A 19,347-nucleotide genomic window follows, 5' to 3' on the forward strand; every position below is an offset into this window, starting at 1 on the left:
TATAATTAAAAGTAGGCTAACTGTGCATTAATCGTTTCGACCGTCAGTAGATGGAATAAAAATTCGTATACAACAATAATTCAAACATCCATATAATTTGAAAATAATCCTATTAAAGTCTATTCCTTTATTTTATTATTTAATATGCAACATTCAACTATTTGGATATGATAATTTTAACTTGGTTGGTTACAAATTATTTGTTGTTATTGGTAGTATGTTGTCTTTTATGGATTATATTTAAAGTTTACAGGGAAAAGAACTTCAAGAAGTACTAAGTTACGATATTTACTTGATTAATTGTATGTCTAACTAAATTTTCAGTAAATATGAGAGTTACTAAATTGATTTAATTCTCATCACGATTACTTCAAAATTATAGAAATATTCTGGAATACATACAGCCTTTACTTACCAGTTCGAAGAAAATGTCAATATACTGAAAAGGTCTGAAAGTGACCCTTGAAAATGATGAATATTGAGTAAGTTTATTACTTCGGGGTAACCATAATTTGTGAATGAATTTAACTGCTGAGTTAGCGTATTCTTCAATTCTTTAACAGTTGTACTTCCATCGTGTTTAAAGCAAAAATTGTAAACTGCATTCTTTATATGTGGACTGAAAATGTGTATCATTTAAGAATAAAGGTTACATACGTGCTGCAAAGATTATAAGCATGATTAGTCAAATTAAGTTCAAGATATAAATCATTCCAGTGGAAAAATCATTTAAAGGGTTTGTCGAATTCCACAGACACAATTCACGATAATATTAGAAAGTAAGAATATTTCGGGTAAAGTTCATCAACCAACAATACGGACATTAACTTGACTGAAAACTGACCTAATTCGACGTAATTCTGTTGCGCCTCTTTGAACAACTCACTCATAACTTATCAAGGGTTTTTTTCAAAACATTAAATAGCACTGGGTTTAATTTTTTCTGATCTAACACAAATATTATACGTCAAAATAATCAGAGAAAGAAGTATAACGTGTCTGTGTACAAAATTCTTATCTGAAAACTGGGGCTGTTGAAGATCACCAAAAATCTACTGTGCAATGCACAAATGGATTTTAAATGAAATATGACTAATCAAATGACTACTTTTTTCAGTCTCTTTTACACACATACAAAGAATATTTAGCATACATACAGGAGTAATGGGGATCAGGGTTTTTGTCATACATCTTTTGATGAAAAATGATAGTGTTGCTCAATAATAATAGTAAAGTTGGAAGTTCGAATTATTGGATATCACGTTGTTAGTGTAAGGGTTAAGCTCACATTGTAAAATCGAAATGCATTTAAATTAATTCATGTCAAAACCTTGGAAGTGTAGTGGTAATGAGCCTCATACTGGAACAAAATTACTGTCTAATGCTCACTAGTTTTCAACGATAGTGTATATAAAGTTTGTTCGTGATGTAAATTACAATATTACTTAATAGTAGTAACTGCGTATAATTTATTTTCTTCCTTACGTATGTCTAAAGTTACATAAAATTACGTTACTCTATTGAAAACTATCTGAATAAAACAATTCGTTTATCTACGAAACTAAGATAAACTGTAATTGTGGGTAACTGAGATGAATAAATTTTATTAAATTAACCTCATTTTAATCTAGACGTGATCTGCCTTCTAAAATACTTGCAATATATTTTCACTAGAATGCTGAAACATATGAATGATGTCGTTCTTTGGATATGTCCCTATTTTTATTTTCCTTTCAACTTAAGATAGGATATGAAGAGCTTCCAGTGATGTTTCAGTCACCATTATCATATTAACTACAGGTAGTGTATACCTAGTGAATTTCATACATGTGATCTATTTTAAGACAAATAACGTTAAATGTTTCGCGCAACGTATGCTTATTGAACGATCTGTTGATAAACATCTGGTCTGTTTAACCTTGAGTTTTATTCAGAGATTATTGTTGGTCAATGTGTTTGACGTTTGATGACTTCGTTCATCACTCATATTCCAATACGTTCAAAGTTCCTCTCTTTTGGCACTCATGATGATTTTTTTCAATTAGACGTTGATATATTTTTAATTTTTGATAACAATTTGGATACTTCAGTTTCATGAATTTTTACGTAGTCGTCTTTGGATATCTGAACCTAAGTTAACCTAGTTCCTACCACTTTTATCGGATGAACGTTTCCTTTCCTCATATCAGTTTCTTTCCTTCTCTCTCTCTCCCTCCCTCTCTACTTGAAAGAGCCTTCGAGATCAGCACACAGAACGATTAATAATTTAGTTTTCATTATTAAAAACCAGTAGTCGTTCTGTACACAATTAACTTACTTTGCAACCAAAATTCTAGTTAAGTCGTTTACTAACTGAGACTTCCCAGTTCCACTTGCTCCATATATTATCACTATTGAATTGTCTCGAATGGTAGATAAGTATGTATTTAATGTAATCAATGGTATTAAACTTCCAAAACATACGTATTTTAACATTTCTTTTTGTTCAAACACTTGTTGATGTGGTGGTTTTTGATCTTTTTGTAACGGGAATTTCATTGTGCAACCTTTTAAATGAATTTGTATTGATAATGTATAATGTTTAGTGTCATGTTTATTGATCATATCATTTATCCAAACAATTGGGGATTGTGAATAAATTTGTTCATCTGTATATGGTGTAGGTAATAATATTGTACAAGAGATCTGCGACTGACTTTCAGTTGATGAAGATGATAAAGTAGGGGAAGTAAAGGATCGTACAATACTTTGTGTTTTTATTTCATTTTGTTCAGTGAATGTGAAATTTAATTGGTAGGCTTGTAGTTCAAGTGATTCCAACTGTAATTGATTATTAGGATCCAAGAAATTAATGTAATACTGTAGATTAAGAAAACAGTGTGATTGTATTGTGATCAGTGTGTTAGACATAAAATGATATTGTCAGTTAACATTACAATATTTTGTCTACCGAAGCTAACATATTCGTAGGTAATTAGTCGTTGTTTCTACGTTATAAAACTTAAATTACATCATGAAAACGTACTGAAACAATAAACTTCGTAAAGTATAAAGCATAGTTTGATTTTTATTTTATTCTGTGCATAATAATTGGTAACTGAAATGAAATTTAGACATGATTAACAGTAGAGTTTTTGTAAAGCTCCAGTTGGATAATGTAAAGGTGATGTGTACAAATTTTCTTACAACCTAGCATTTTTTCATAATTTCAATAATCATTGACAGAAATGTTTCCTAATCTAGATATTCACTTTAAGTAAGCAGTGGACATTTGACTATCTTTCTGTGGTTGGTAGATAAGGGACTTTCCATAACAATGAAATGGTTCCAACTAAACTGTCTAACATCAGGATTTTTAATTTACTCAAAATCTAATTCAGCTGTCTTGTCGAATAAACCAAATGCCGATTTCCTATATTTTTCTTCACCGACTAACATAAGATGGATCACTAATGGGAGGTACAGAGAACTAGTTGGTTGGTCCTTAGTGGTATGAAAAACACCAGGAACATGAAAAACCTTCAGGTTCTGCGTCTAAACTAGTGTATAGCCGTTGATGAAAACTGTTGAGAAGTACAAAAATGAATTATCAAATTGTTTGAAGTCGTAAAAACCATGTACAAAACGAACATAAAATGCACCAAAAAATGCGCTATGATAACTTTCAGAAAAAAAAGTAGCAAAGAATCACTCGGCTGTAAAGCACATGGTTCTGTCTTGCCTGTTTTACATTTTCACCGGACTTTCATGGCCTTTTTAGTTGTCGGATTTTCTCAGTTTTTAAATTTACCAAATAATAGACATGAAAAGTAAATAAGATGTTCTAGTCCAGTATAACATCTTAATGATAATGAATAAAAATACCAATAGTGTAAATCACTTTTGTTTGTTAGGGTAAGGTGAAGTTCTGTGAATTATATATATAGAACGCAACGCTACAGCAGGTGGTATGCAACAACATAAAATGGATTAGTAATGATAACGTTATTCAACTTTTCACTAGTTTTTAAGCAAGGTCACATACTCATACAGAGACTGAAATTTAATATCCACTATTAATCCAAAATTACATTTGTGCTGTTCTGCTTCTTTCGGTGGAAATAAAATTAAAAAGTTAGCAATTTATTGGTTCGTTTTGTTATCTTTTTTACCCTTTATCGGATCATTAATCCGAAACTGAAGTATACTTTTATGTGCTTGCAACTGTAGTTTTTATTATGTGATTAAGAATAGGAAATTGAGGGGCTAAACAAATTGAAAATAGGCTTTGTGACAAGAGTGTTAAAAAAGAGCTGAACTAAGTTGATTAGAAAACAGAGTCATGTTAGAACAATAACAAGCGAATTTTGGAATATATGCATAATATATCTAGCTACTTAAACTGATCGACAAGATTTGAATAATATCTATACGGAGCAATGCCAACAACGAATGAGTGTAAACATGTCATTTAAGCAGGATGTCAGTCACGTCCAAATAAGCTCTGTGATGATGTCTCTGACTGTAGGACTGAGTGTTTTAGGTTTATATATCTATAGGAACATCCTTTACGATAATGGTGCAAATATATATTTTGGATGAGCGCTAAACACTGTGATCTTAGTCACATGGGATTTTGTCAGCAACTTTTAATTGTATGATGCCTACTTCATTGGAGAATGTGAACAATAAATTATTTGAATCAGTGACTTATACGACTTGATGTTGCCTGAATAAAAATCTCATTAACTTCCTATATATTTGTGAATAAATACCTAACAACACTGAAGAGTTGTTTTACTCAAGATGCCAAGTAAAAATATTAAACTACTAAGAAGTTAGTGATCTATACTGTTTCAAATTCTGTGATAACGCTCAAAAGTATATCTCGAATTTGATTTGTAAATGGAATTTGTGTATGTACTGTACTTTAGGCACAGACAAGTGGATATAAAATTTATTTTCAAAATTCCTTGGTGAATATCAGTTCATAACAAAAATGTCCCTATATATTACAATTTTGTTTTGTAACTTTTTCAATTAAATTTTGCGTAGAATCTTAGTAATGTATATTTAGCTTAAAATTAATGCTGAAAGTTTCAAAGTACAGAATCTTACAGCACCTTTTACTAGGTAATTGACTGTTATTAAGGTAAGTCTACCGTAATTCAGTGCCGATGTTGTTATCACTCTTTTGAGTCCCATGTACCAGATTTCGAGGGATGTTTGGTATTTAAAAGCTGTCGATACTACTCTGTTATTTGAAGTAAAATATTTAAAACGGTGCCAAACTTGACACGATCATAAATATAATGTAAGCATCAATTTTCAAAGTATCACAGTTCATTATTTTTATTTCATAATATTGAGTGGTGATTTTTAAACCCTGTAAAATGTCAATTTTAAAGTAAGTACAGAATAACAAAGTAACTCTTAAAGTCTATCAGCTGCAAGTAATCATAGTAAGTCATGTATTTTATCTCTTCACTCATTGACACTAGTCCATAAGTAATTTAAGAAAACGTTTACTTTCTTAGAAGCTCATATCATTATGATACCTAACAATATATATATATGAAAACATTATCATTTAGATAGAGAAACTGTCGCTAACACTTTTCAAGATAATGGTAATAAGAACAATCAGTAAGTGACAACATCACGTAGTTCGTTGTTCATCAAATACATTGTTGACTCAGACAATTGGCAAAGACATTGCTAAATTGATGGAATAAAGGTTGTCAGGACTGAAAACTAGTTTGGGTGTATTTTTTACCAAACTGGTTTTACTTTATATTGTACTAAAATGAAAAACCAAGGTTACAGTAATAGTTAATAACAACTAAATGACTTTATCCTTCAGGTATTTAATCTGAAGCGAATGGTTGAATAGTATCTGTCTTAAACTTTGCCAGCCCTTAGAAAAATTAATTTTAATTCACAGTTATAGAAACTGATGAGAACTTATCGAAAGGAAGAGATGAACATTGTTTTTAATATAATCAGACTATATGTTCTAATACTTACTTATAAAGCAGAGGGACGTGGCAAATTATTCCACTGTTCAGTCTGTAATTTCATTATGAACTAACTTCAGTAGGTGAAATACTTAAGATTTATGGGATAATAGTGATGTTAGTATGGTTATTAGTGGGTGGTTTAGAGATTGGTCTTTTATATATCTGAAAAAAGCTGTCACCTGTTAAGTCAATCAACTTAGGGTTGAGACAGTACCTAATCGGTGATAGAGTTCAGCTGTGTCACAAATGGTCAAGACCGAAAAAAGAAAATTACCTTATCTTGACTAAAGTATCTTAATGTATTGTATGGCCTTCGATATCTGAAGTCTCATGTACTCACCACTCAAGAGTAGCAAAATAAGAAGCAAACAGCTATCTAGTACTCACTAGTTTTCAATAGTTCCTCAGTTGATATTTTATAGACCGTTTTCTTAACAAGGAGATTCACGTTTTACATTTTAAGGAGAATATTGTCCCAGGTTCATTCACATCTATTACTATTGAACTCGAAGAATTCAAGGATTTAAAAATTTCACGTAACCGGGACTAACAGCCATGCAAACTTGAAATTCAGTGATTATCCCTATTTGTAAGTAGTGCTTTAAAAAGCTTAAACTTGATCACATTCATTTGCTTAATTTGGCTTGACTCAAATCATAAAGTAAGTAGTTGAAAATCCTCTTATCTTTGTCATAAAAAACAGTTAACTAATGATAAATAACTGATCCCATAACTATGAGGGAGTTGATTGAATTCTTCTGTGAAAGAAGTTTTCACTTAATGTCAGTCATCATTTGTGCATAAAAAATCGATTAGTAAGAAAAGAATTTGTGCATTTATGCTTCGGATTTAATACCAACTTTAGCTGAACAAAAGTACGCTGCCAAAAGATACAAATTTGCAATTAACAGACGCAAGACTGTTTACACACTTGACATAATTCCAGTTTCATAAACAATGAAGCAATATTATACCTGAAGTAACTTTTGAAGTCGTTCATCTAAGTCTTCCCAGGTCATTTCATCCAATAGTCCGGTGCAACCAATCTTAAATGATCGAATACAATTTAACGGTGTATCTTCAGAGTTATTGTTAGCGGCTGGTTGGTCACGACATTGACTTGTGTTTGGAATCTTATCTAAATTTCTCTGACATATACTTTCAGTATGAACAAATACTTGAACAAATTGACACGAATCTTGAAAATGATGAGTTGATAAGTCTAGAATTAGAAAAAACCTAATACTGATGGAGACAATTATATGAAAAACAAATAAGAACTATCAATATTTTTGTTGGTCGAATTTGGATGAATATCACATTCTTACGTCCGTGTGGTAAATATTTGAAACTTCATTCATTTAAAAAATTTAGTTATAGTGATACTACCATGTATCTGTAGAGCAAAATGTAAATATGGTTGGCAGGGAGATATTTGAGTAAATAACCGTCTAGAAGACAACATACTTCTCACATCCTAAGACATAAGTGCAAGTATTGAACAATAATACATTTCATCTACATAATGATCGAAAAAAGTCAAGAACTGGTTAGTGCATATTTTGTTAAGTCTAATCTTTTCTAATCATCTATCTACATGGTATATTTCGATTTTAAATTGATACGCCATAAGTTTCTATATTAATTTTTCTTTTTTATAATCTGAAACGGTGATCTGTTGAATCCAATCATACGGAGTTGTATTTAACCTTCAAACGGCATAAATCCTCCTTTAGTTCAAGTACAGATCTTGAGCAATCAAATTATAAGCTTATAGAAGTAATTTTCCCCTAAAATAAGTTACAGTCCTTTCATATTCACATATAGTTGAATGCTATTTGTGAGCATTGAAAGACAAAAGCGTGAATGGAAACTGTTCTGATTGTTCTTTGATGTTCTGTCAGTTCTAATGAATAAATCACTAAAAAACCTTTCCGTAATAACATTGGCAATCTTTTCTCTATTTCATCTTTACTTAACTACTGTTAGTGGTTATAAGCTCTGAAAAGCGAATTCTTGAACTACGTAAAACAATATGACTAAAGTAAATTTCAGGATAAAAACCAGGATAACTCTTTGAATGGTTTGATTGGCTAAGTAGTTATATATATGTGTGACAAAAATGGTGTGTGAGCAGAAATCTAATCACTGTCCAACAATAATTTGGAGATGTATGCAAACATAAAATATGTCAATTAGGGATTCCTGTTGATCGTGTTTACCTATACAGAGCTCATTAATGATTGTCGATTATGGTTATTATTAATTCAAACAATCCAACTTGAAATCACTAATAAACAAGGTTAATTCCCACTTATTTTTCTTTCTATAAACAGTATAACAATATACTGGATATCCCATACAAAATTATTGAAATTGGTACTGATCTAAAAGAACTGACTTGAAGAATTCCGTTTAGTTCGTATTGAAGTTAATCATACTGAATTGTTAAGTGTAAAATAGACTTACTAGGGAGATAATACAATATTTCTCTCCCATTGTGCACATAGGATTATTCTTCACTTGTTTATGCATTATTTTATACTGTTCTTACTCCTATAAACCCATAGTTATCTAAAATCCACAATGCAACTACTGGAAATATCAGTTTACAGACATACAGACTCCAGCTGACACAAACATGTATCTACAAAAGTTATGCATCTTATATTATAAACATACAGTAATCCCCTCCTGTTTGTTTATATAATCGAAGATCAAAGTTTTTTTGTTTCCATGGTTTAGATTTGCGTTATACGGACGAGATTAGTGTAACGATTAAAACAAATGTAGTGAACGAGAACGAAAAATTACAGAACGTCTTAGTAAAATCTGAGAACCATACAGTAAATAATTCATTCGCAAAATGTTCATTAATTGTCTCAGACTTGATTGTTTTTGCATTTCCATAACAATTAACTTCTGTTCCCATTCATTCCTCCTCGATCTTCTTGACCTTCTGCTGCCAGACATTCTATTCCTGACTAGCGTTATATACTACTTATTTTGACATAATTAGCACACATCACACAATTTTTTGGCAGTAGTGAATGTGAATGCGTTTCATTCCATAACGAATATGATGCCATTTTTAGAATGAAATTGATGTCAGTACATCAGTAGCATATTTTTATTAATGTAGAAATCACTTGTTATGGTTTTGACTGATGGAAATATCTACCTAACCATAAGGCAAATGTCATTGTCACTATGGTAAAAATAATTATTCATCAATCTGCAGCATTCACTGAGTTATTACAACATTTATGAACAAAAAATGATTACATCTTTCAAGTTTGGCGTTTATTAATTTATAGTCGTAAAACTCAACAGCTATATTAAGGAATGAATGATGTTTTTAAAAAACCCGTTAATTAGCTACGTTATCGAGTGAATTTATCACGCCAATTAAGTTGATAAATTTATCTACAAATATCTAAATCCTAAACGAACAGTCATTACCCTTTTCAGTTTTATAAATTATTTTTGAGAAGTGAAAATAATACGTTTCTACGGGTGAATATTATTATAAATGAGATCTGTATACACTTATTACACTTTTTATAGGAGTATAATTAAGTGCGATTTTATATAATGCTATAATATAATCTGTTCAATCCCTTCAATTTATGTAGAAAAATTTGGAAATGAATACATAGTTTTGTAGGTAGTGAACAGCTTATAACGTCTATGAGAATAAACATTTATTCGAAAGATTTCTGGAAACCACGGATTATCGACATATTTTTATGTTTTCTGTAAAGATTTTCATGCTAAAATCTAAGATCCACGCCTTTTGAGATTTCTGTCATTGACCGCGTGATAAAGTGAAATAAGCTAAATAACTAGGCATCAGTTTAGAACAAGTTTCGGTAAGGTCTAAGTACCGTTTGTCGGCATTTGTGTCCAGTTATTTTTACCTAAGATTTTATTAGTCATGTAACATCATTTGTTCAATGTAAACAAAACAGAACGTACCATATAGAGAAACTTTTTTCTCTAATTTCACTGTGTATAATTCGTTGCGTAGCACTTCGTCTGGGTTATATTTCAATACGATCTCCTGGAGTTTTTTATTTCTGGCTTCAAGTAAATTCATTTGCCAACGCATTCGGCTAACTGTTAGATATAATCGATCCAGTTGTTGTTCACATTGTAATTTATGATTATTCTCAGTAACCTGATCATGCAGAGTAGATTGTAGACTGGAGAAAAGTTAAAAATTAATGTATTGAACAATAATTTGAGATTAAAAGCCATACAGATGAATTTGATGACTAAAAATAATTGATAATTTGAGATGAAAACCATGCAGGTCTATTTTAGAAAGGAAGGAAATTATGGATTAAATAGTAACTGTTTTGATATCAAAAGCATAATCCTGTTATTGAGTATAGTATTTATTGGGTCAGGAACTAGCAGTGTTTCACTAGAGCTACTATGTGGCTTCAGAGAGCTCACCAAAATTGTGACTTGGAGATGATGACTCAAACAGTAGTAAGTAATTGCTTCCTTATAAATGAAAAAAACAACATAAAAATCAGGTGCATAAATTTCTAAATTAAAATTAAGCTTACAGCTAACTTAATTTAAATTCAATAGGAATCATTACAGAAAATAGAGGTGTATATTAGAAATACTGAACGTTAAAACTGACAAGATTTTCTTTGTAGTGTTAACATCTAAGAAGACTTGAATTGTCCGGTAAGAACTGAAACTACTAAAGGTTTTTTGAGATGATTTAGTGAAAGCAGTATTGTTTACAATACTTTTGAGATCCCCATTTTTCGGTTATTGCATGTTTCATCTAAACTAAATCATTTAATTATTACTGACAAGTCTATTATTTTTGCAGTTATATATTCTGAGTTCTTATCTACTTATTCTGATGATACAACAGATTAAAGTATGTTTAATTTGAAACCCACAAATAAATGTGATATATTTTCTTCATGTTTCCTCGAAACAGATATACCATTAGTTAAAGACAACATTTAACCTTTAAAATTTTTGTCAAAATGCATTACAGTATACTGAATATGATCTTTGCTTAATCAGTCATTTTTTTATATTTTTGCCCGCTTTTTATCCATGAGATTCACTGTTTCACTAACAGATCATGGTAACTAATATGATTTTATATACGAATTTCATATTAGATAAATGGAGTGATTATAAAAACATATGGAGTTGATAATCGTTTGGTGTTACAGATTTAGAATAATAAATGCTGTATGGTGATTTGATTAAATTTAACATTACATTCACTTTCTTATAAAATTTTAGATTTACATAAATTATTTCCTTAGAATATTACATTAGCTCACTGAATAAAATGTAAGCAAAACCATGAAGTTAGTAATTTAACTTGACTTGCAAATTGTGTGCTAAAAAATGCGATTAACTACATGAAATTGTCAAATATTGATTTGATAGGTGCTGGGCTATTCTGTTTAATCAACCTTAAATATGACATACACAAAAAAGATATGATAACCAATGTAGAAGCTACTCACTTTGTGGTACTGTTGTCATTCATTAAAATTTCTGAATCATTTGGGCGTATGTTACTTTTCGCTCTTTTCTTGAACGCTTTGCTAAATGATGAGCGTAACTGTAAGTGTGCAACGGGATCAGAAACCAAACAAAATAATTCTAAGTGCAAACATAACTTTGTTTAGCAGACAGGAATAATATTTTGAGAGTATTTGGGTAAAAATTTTCAAATTCATATCATGGAATTTCACTGAAGTTAACGTTAGGTTTATATTCTACAAATATGTTGATAGGTGGTTACAGCTAATGATACAAATGTTTGAATACTGGTTCTCAAAGTTTTCACTGTCAAACGAATGATAGACAATTAGAAGACGTAGTTTATCAGAATTATGTGATACATTTGCGCAGAATCAGATGAATTCCAATGGTGAAATAAGATCACAGGATAGACAGACATCATCATCCATTGCGAAACATTTGATTGAGATGGGTCATAAGGCTGATATCAAATCAGCATTTGTTGCGTTGTACAAAAGCCTTCAAGGACGTATACTAAGGTTTATTGAAGCCTTGGCTATACGAAAATTGAAACCCCCTTTATGTGTTCAAAAACAATTTGTACTTACACTTAACCTACCCTGGTAGTACTGATTTACTATCCAGAGTGGTAATCACATTTGTTTTTGTGTACTTTAATATTTTTCCTTTGTTATGACTTACCCTTAACCTGTCTAGTTGACCTTTTAATTTTTCATATATAAATTTTCTTAACAAGTATATGTGTGATCAGATTGTTCGAAATGTATTGCGCAAATATATCACGTAATTCTGATAAACTACGTCTTCTCATTTCATTATCGAAATTTATCAAAGGGACTAATTGTTTTAGATAGACAATTAATTCGTGAATGAAACGCTTAAAAATAAAAATACTGCTAAGAAGGCCTCAAGTTATTTAGTTTTTGTTGATAAGTCTTAATTGCTTCCCTTTAATGATAACAGAAATATGATTTTTAAAACCCATATATCCGCACGACTGTTGTTTCCTGATTGGCTGTTATCGCTTTTAGTTTTCTGTTTTTCCTTTGTTCCAATGTCACTTTTCCTGTTAGGTGTGCATAGCTATTGTACTTCAATTTCAACTTCTAATCAAAGTATAAAACTATCCTGGAAGTCTCGCTTTCTCTAGGTTCTTATTGGTGTATTGATTATTAACGCTGAAGTTTTCTGATGTCATAAGTGGTACTATCGAGTTCACATTAGTTTCTATTCATATTAGAAACGTTTCAGTCGTTTGAAACTGGAAATTAGCGTAGGTGCAATTGAATTCCAGTTGTAAAATCTAATAAGCATATTGATTTACATTATATTTAAATGACAATGTTAACTGATTTGGAATGTTCATTTTTGTCAGTAGATGGGTGAGACAAATCAGGTATACAACGCTTAATATAACGTTGAATAACAGTCATGTCATGTTCCCCGAGAGCCCTATGAACCATAAGTTTCATTTAATGTACAGTTGGGAACATGCAGTTTTGGGAACTTCCAAACTTGAACCAGGCACCTCATTAGCACTTAATTTTAAATAGTTATCTAGCTGATATCTGTTTAAAATAAAAACTGTCTTTGAATTGTCTGAAAAGTAAGTATAGATATAGCTGGAACTGTTTTTGGTTATTGTAATTCTTTTCAGTAAATGATAACATAGGGTATTTCCTTTACGTCTCGTAAATAACGTATGTACAAAAAAGTTTTAAAATGTTTATGTTATTTAGAAGTGATAACTTAAACTGACCCGAACTAGAGAAACTATTCTCAAGCTATTCAGTAGTAGGAAAAATAATTTCAATGTCGAGTAAAACCCACTGCATATTAGAATGACTATCTGATCACTATTTTATTCACTTTGTAAACCGATTTGTTCATTGTGAAATTTCTTTCTCCAGTAACAGTTTCAGTATCGTTTCTGATGTTAGTTATTTAACTGCTAATTGATAAGCATTGTTTACTAACTAGAAAACTGAAGTGATTTTTATTTTAGCAGAGGTAGAGAGAATTAAGCTTCACATACTCACTACGTATCTTAATTTGTGGTATTATTCTTTGTAAAAATCCAAATTTGATATGATGAATATAATAAACTGTACGACGCAATAATCTACATGATACCACGATAGCACATAGGTCGTTTCGAAAGTTAAGTTATTGAATAGTGTGAACTAAATTTATTGTATTTTAAATCTATACATTTTTCTTAACTATTTCATTAATAATTATAACAATACTGTTTTTTTGCTCTCTTTTTATGACAATAAGTAGTATGTGTATGCATTGTATTATTTCATAAATACATAAACGTTGCAGTATTTGTGTTAAACCTCAACTAGCTTATTGATTGAAAACCATGAAATTAGTCACGGAGAATATTTGGCCTAAAGACCTTCGAGATCACATAAAATTACATTTACCTCAGAATTGGAGGAATCATTACCTGTCCAGAATCCCTATTTAATCATTTAGGGTAACTAGTCTACAGACAGTGAGGTACAACACTTTTCTTTTAATGCACGTTAAATGAAAACACATAGGGACAATTTACATGAGTCTTCAAATCGTTTTCCGTCAATTTTGACAAATTTTCAGCCATAACTAATACGGACGTCAAAGTGTGGAATTTTCTCTGACATTCAGTAAATTAGAATGCTAATTTGCAAATATTTGTCTTGTAAGTCAGGAATAATAGAAATATACTATATTGTATCATAAGTCAAATAAACTTTCAAGTGTTTACTATATTGCTTCTGTTAAGAATTTTCATGGAAAATCTTTCTAAGAAGTTTTTAGTTCCCGAATGGATGCTAGAAGTGTAACAGGACATTACTGAGGAATCCAAGGAGTAACAAAATAACAGACATTTTGTCGTCATTTTTGGAAAGCCATTTAAATAATGCTTGGTTTTACTCAACTATCAGTGATACAAAATAATGACTGAACAATCCAAACAAAAACAGCTTCATGGTTGAATACCATACGTACCCAATGTGAGTGTTTAACATATGACCTCTCGGTATCTAATGCTGATGGACTTCTACTAATTTGATTGGGATATTTTTCGTCAGATTTTGAGTTCATTTTCTGTTGCTGTTGTTGTTGTGAGTGAATTGAAGGATCTTGACTACCAGCACTTGTTCCGCTTGTAAAACTATTTAGACTTACGGAATCTTGAAGATCTTCAGACACGTTTTTCAAATGAGAAAACGAACAATCGTAATGATAGAGTTAAAAAGTATTTTCGGACTGATAAAAAAAATCAAATTTTATAGACCTAACACACCGAAATTAAATGAGAAGAGATTATATTTTCTTCAGTAAATAATTACGGTTATGAGATAATCACAAGCATAAAAATACACTTTTTTAAATGCATGACCAAACGTGTTCAAGCCTTTTAGTTGAGTCGCTCATATAAATCTTGCCCATTGGATGGTTATTTCCACCATGGACTGACCATCTGCAAAGTCATAGAAGATTATAGAGCACATAATTTAAATACAGGCAGGAAAAATCTACCATGGTATGTAACCTTACGAACCTAAAACCTTCAGGCACTCCAGCTCACTCGTTGATTTTAGGTTATTCAGTCGAAATCCGAAGTTCATTGTTACAACTTCGGTAAATATAACGACTAACATACAATTAATGTCAGCCCATGATGAAAACTAGATTCATATTAAACTCAGTCACCTTAAAACATCTTTATGAACATTAGTTTTTGTAGTTATTAGTAATTATATTTGAAAACAGATTTATTGGAATTTCATATGACATAATGTTTAGTGAAGTTAAAGTATATCACAACTGAAGCCATTTACAGTTGTTGGCAACGAAAGCTCGTTGTTCTTGGTCATTAATTAATGAAAGTCGAAAATGCAAACCGATTTTTTCCTGTTCCGTCCCCTAACTTCACTGTATACTTCGTAAGATGTGGGTGTATTTAGCCCAATTTTGTTTGGGACCATTAATTAGCAATATCTATGAGTGGCAAACAAATTTCCTCCTTCTCGTTAATTTTCAGTCTGTATCAGTTCTTGACAGAAAATGTTTTTCAAATAAAATTTTCCTCACCTTGTCAATTTGCAATGAATTTGACTGTTATTATGGTTCAGCACGAAAGAATCAATATCCTTTTCAACAGTCATTCAGCCACTTATTTCCTAAATCTCTAGTATGAATCCTTGATAGAGTCAATTAAATCATAAGTGACAATAAGCGACTTCAAATAGATTTAATAACTAGCAAATCGACCAATTTTTGAAAAACATCGCGGGATTCGAAATTTTCGGGCTCAGTTGCGTATAAAACTTAAAATGTATCCAAGTGAGAATTGTCATTTCATTTTTTGTGATTTTCAGAATCCTATGGCTTTTGTTGACCTTTGGAAAAAACTGGTACTTTTTCGTTTGCTTCGGCATTCGGTTTGCTCAAGCTAATGCTTATGAATAACTAATTCTTAGATTGTTATAATATGAGCGAAGTCATTAATAGCTTTCGTACAAAGAGACCTTTATCTACAATATTCATATATTGATTTATACAAGTCATCCCACTAAACTGTCATCATTAAACAACAAACGATCACTTAGACTTGATGAGTTTTTCTAAAATTCACAACTTTCTTCAGATAAATTAGGCTTCACTTTTCTTTAAACCGTTTATCATTTTGCAGCAACAAATGATTGATATTTAAATGACTTAAAAAACACCAAACTTATATTAAAGTTACCTTGATACATAGCATCAGGAAGTGTACGACAAGATGTTGATCTTGGCGGTTTGGGTTGAAAATGACTCGGAGAGCTGACCAAAGATTTACTATTCATATCATCGCGAAGTTGATTTATAATACTTTGTAGCTCATGTATTTCTGAATTCTATGATAGTAAACGTTTGGCACGTGTAAAAACAAAAAATTCATCAGAAACTGTGGTTGAGTATCAAGTAAATATGATTGATGTTTATTGTGCCTAAATATAAAATACAAGACTGGGAAGTTCATTTCGATTAATCTCAACATTTCCCTTTCTTGAAATAGGATATTACCTTGATAAACCTTTAGTCTATATTATTTTAAATGTAAACTTAAAAACACCAGATTTATTCCAAAATAACGTATCTTAAATTTCTTGAATGATTAAAAAGGAAGAGTTAGTCTGTTTTTCCTTAGAAAACCGAAAATATGTAGTCGCAATGTTTTAACAGCAATGATAATCTTTTTATTCAAAATCATAAGCTTCGATTCACTACAGGATCTTCGGTTAGAAATTTTTCTTAAAAGGTTTCGCAAGCTATATGTCTAATTGAAAAAGACACTTAAGTATCTTTAACATGATTATCAGAGAAAATATTATAACAAAAGGGCCATTTACAACGGCTATTTAACAGTTATTTATCTTCAACCACAAAATGGTCGTCCCGATAAATAAATATGAAGTTATTACTGATTTGTTTATTTTAATTTAGGTGAATGTTAGATTCCATAGATTATCTGGTAGCTTTCCTATTGTCCATATTGCGTATGTATATATCAAGAGAAAAATATGCTGGACAGTTTGTAAAATAACATAAACTACGATCATTAGGATAAAACTTATTGCAAATGAGCTCAGTAATTCTTTGTCGAGATAGGTAGCAAGTTGATTCCGATATTTAGATACGCGCTTTACAATCAGGTGGGTAATAATTGAAACAAATATGTTCCAGAGGTACTTGTGGTCTAACCTTTAAGCATCATTAAACTAGCATACTAATTAGGGGTGAATTATTCTTAACCATACAAAACAAGTATTGTTTAAAAAACGTTAAACAAGCATTTTCATTGATTTAGAAATGGGAACTGTTTGTCTGAAAGCAGATTATTATGTTTAAAGATAATTTTCGACATGCGAGAACCAGGAAAAAGAATCAGGAAAAAGTAACTTTGTCGTTTCGGGGTCTAGTGTAAGTCGCTTCTTCAGAAAATATGTAGGTAGCTGAACTGAATTAACACAGCATGACTTTATCACAAGTGTCAGTCTTTAAACTAATATGAGATCAAACACATGACTTTTAGGTTTCATGACAAATGCCTTACTACTAGATCATCAGATTACGATAAGTTAGTTCATGGTTTCTTATCTCACCCAACTAGTTAAACAAGACACACATATTTGACGCCAACACTGAATTATTGCTATTAACCGTGACTTAGTTGAACTTAGGATCTATTATTTTAAAATCCCATTTGAGTATCAGTAAACAAAATGAAATGTCCATCTATAGTACTACTGTGTACTTCGAAAGTGATCCCTATTATTCGTTGATGTTAGTTGAGACGCTATTAAAAAGCGCAAAGTACTAAACAACGGATTTATTATATTCGAGTGTTGAGTACAAAAAAAATGAATATCTTATAATTTATGGTATTTAATGGTTTTCTATAGAATGTCACTTTGTATTCAAATTTCCAACTGAATTCATTAATTTTATCTATATTGATCAGTTCGCTTTTAAAAGTTCTACTTTAGATCTTCGTCGTATCTTATTTCAAATGATCGATCATGCATTGCTTTACTTCCAACTAAATTGACAAATTGTTTAGGTTACATTCTGTTATATATTGGAAGGTACACTTTTTAATAGCTCACTAATTTCTCCATTCAAACTGTTTTAAAAAATAAAGATAATTAATACCACTAACATGTTTCCTATATAAAAAACGTTAGTATATCACAATCTTAACTAGTTCTTTTATGCTACTGATAATTAGATGTCGAAAAAATGTAACTTTAATTTAAACAGAAATTTTTCTTGATTTAGGTGTCACGAGAATTTTATATCAATGTCAAATACTTTAATAAAACTTTTAAATCTACAATCTCTTATTGGAAAGCTCGTGACCATGGGTAACTGGAACATCTATAACGTCATATTTTAGGTATTGTATAGATAAACGTTTTTGTGTTAAAACATTTTTTTAGAATACGCTTTCGGTAAATAATGATTAACTTTTGTGAAAAAAGCAGAACCCTTGAAAATCTATTACATTATAAAAGTTAAAAGTGTAATTCTTGAATTCTATGGAGCAGGGCTGGAACCGCATCCATTTTCCTTAAGTAAATATTAACTTCCTTGTTGACAGTATTTTCTGTCAAGGGTTCATCATTTTCAAACCAGTAACAAATGAAGTTGAAATGGAAGAGCTTCCAACAAAGTTTTAAAATCTCTTTATTGACAGGTAAAACCATTCTTTTGATTAGCGGAGATTATCTTAGTGTAATATCAGTTATTGACCATCTCTTTGCTAATTAGGTGATAATGATCTGTCTATTAATGGTGAGATTATTTAATCTTTCGACTCGAATATTATTTCTTTTTGATAGCAAGTTAGATCAACATAAAGAGCCATTATCTATATTTTTTACTTTAAATGGATCGAAGATAATACTCAGCAAAACAGTAAAACTGGTACCGAACCCTTGAATAGCAAAGACCAACAACTAGTTAACATACATTTTGTTCTCTTTAGAAAATTAAGAACGTAATTCTACTCTGAACATACCTTGAAGTTGTCCATGGCCTGAAGTTGTTCAAGGCGAACTACCATATTTTCCATAGTCTCCTCTAAAGTTTCAATTTTGCTATCCTATAAAAGAAATGATTGAAACGTAAAGACTATAGAAGAATTCGGTTTGATGCATTAGAAAAGAGAAAATCGAGATGAAAGTTTGTGAATGATGGCTTTGGCAGTGAGATTTTCTAAACTAGTTAATTTATAAAATAATTTATGATCTAAATTTATTGTAAACAG

General features: G+C 30.7%; 1 protein-coding gene across 3 annotated transcripts in view; it reads right to left on the minus strand.

The window, feature by feature from the left end:
- Positions 1–19,347, minus strand: part of NAV2 (neuron navigator 2) — a 65,858-nt gene that overhangs the window by 3,129 nt on the left and 43,382 nt on the right. The window contains exons 6-13 of one of the 3 annotated variants that reach the window (XM_051210749.1): positions 19,099–19,182; positions 16,285–16,432; positions 14,538–14,731; positions 11,516–11,613; positions 9,978–10,204; positions 6,974–7,221; positions 2,318–2,859; positions 416–619 (exon numbers count right to left, since the gene is read on the minus strand). In XM_051210749.1, the coding sequence (XP_051070768.1) occupies positions 416–619; positions 2,318–2,859; positions 6,974–7,221; positions 9,978–10,204; positions 11,516–11,613; positions 14,538–14,731; positions 16,285–16,432; positions 19,099–19,182 (1,745 nt within the window). Of the gene's footprint in view, positions 1–415; positions 620–2,317; positions 2,860–4,980; positions 7,222–9,977; positions 10,512–11,515; positions 11,614–14,537; positions 14,732–16,284; positions 16,433–17,961; positions 18,202–19,098; positions 19,183–19,347 lie in introns of those variants that run through there. The other 2 variants (XM_051210750.1, XM_051210751.1) reach the window with 2 other exon arrangements.

The sequence above is a fragment of the Schistosoma haematobium genome, chromosome ZW (assembly GCF_000699445.3).
Source record: "Schistosoma haematobium chromosome ZW, whole genome shotgun sequence".
Taxonomy (NCBI): Eukaryota; Metazoa; Platyhelminthes; class Trematoda; order Strigeidida; family Schistosomatidae; genus Schistosoma; species Schistosoma haematobium.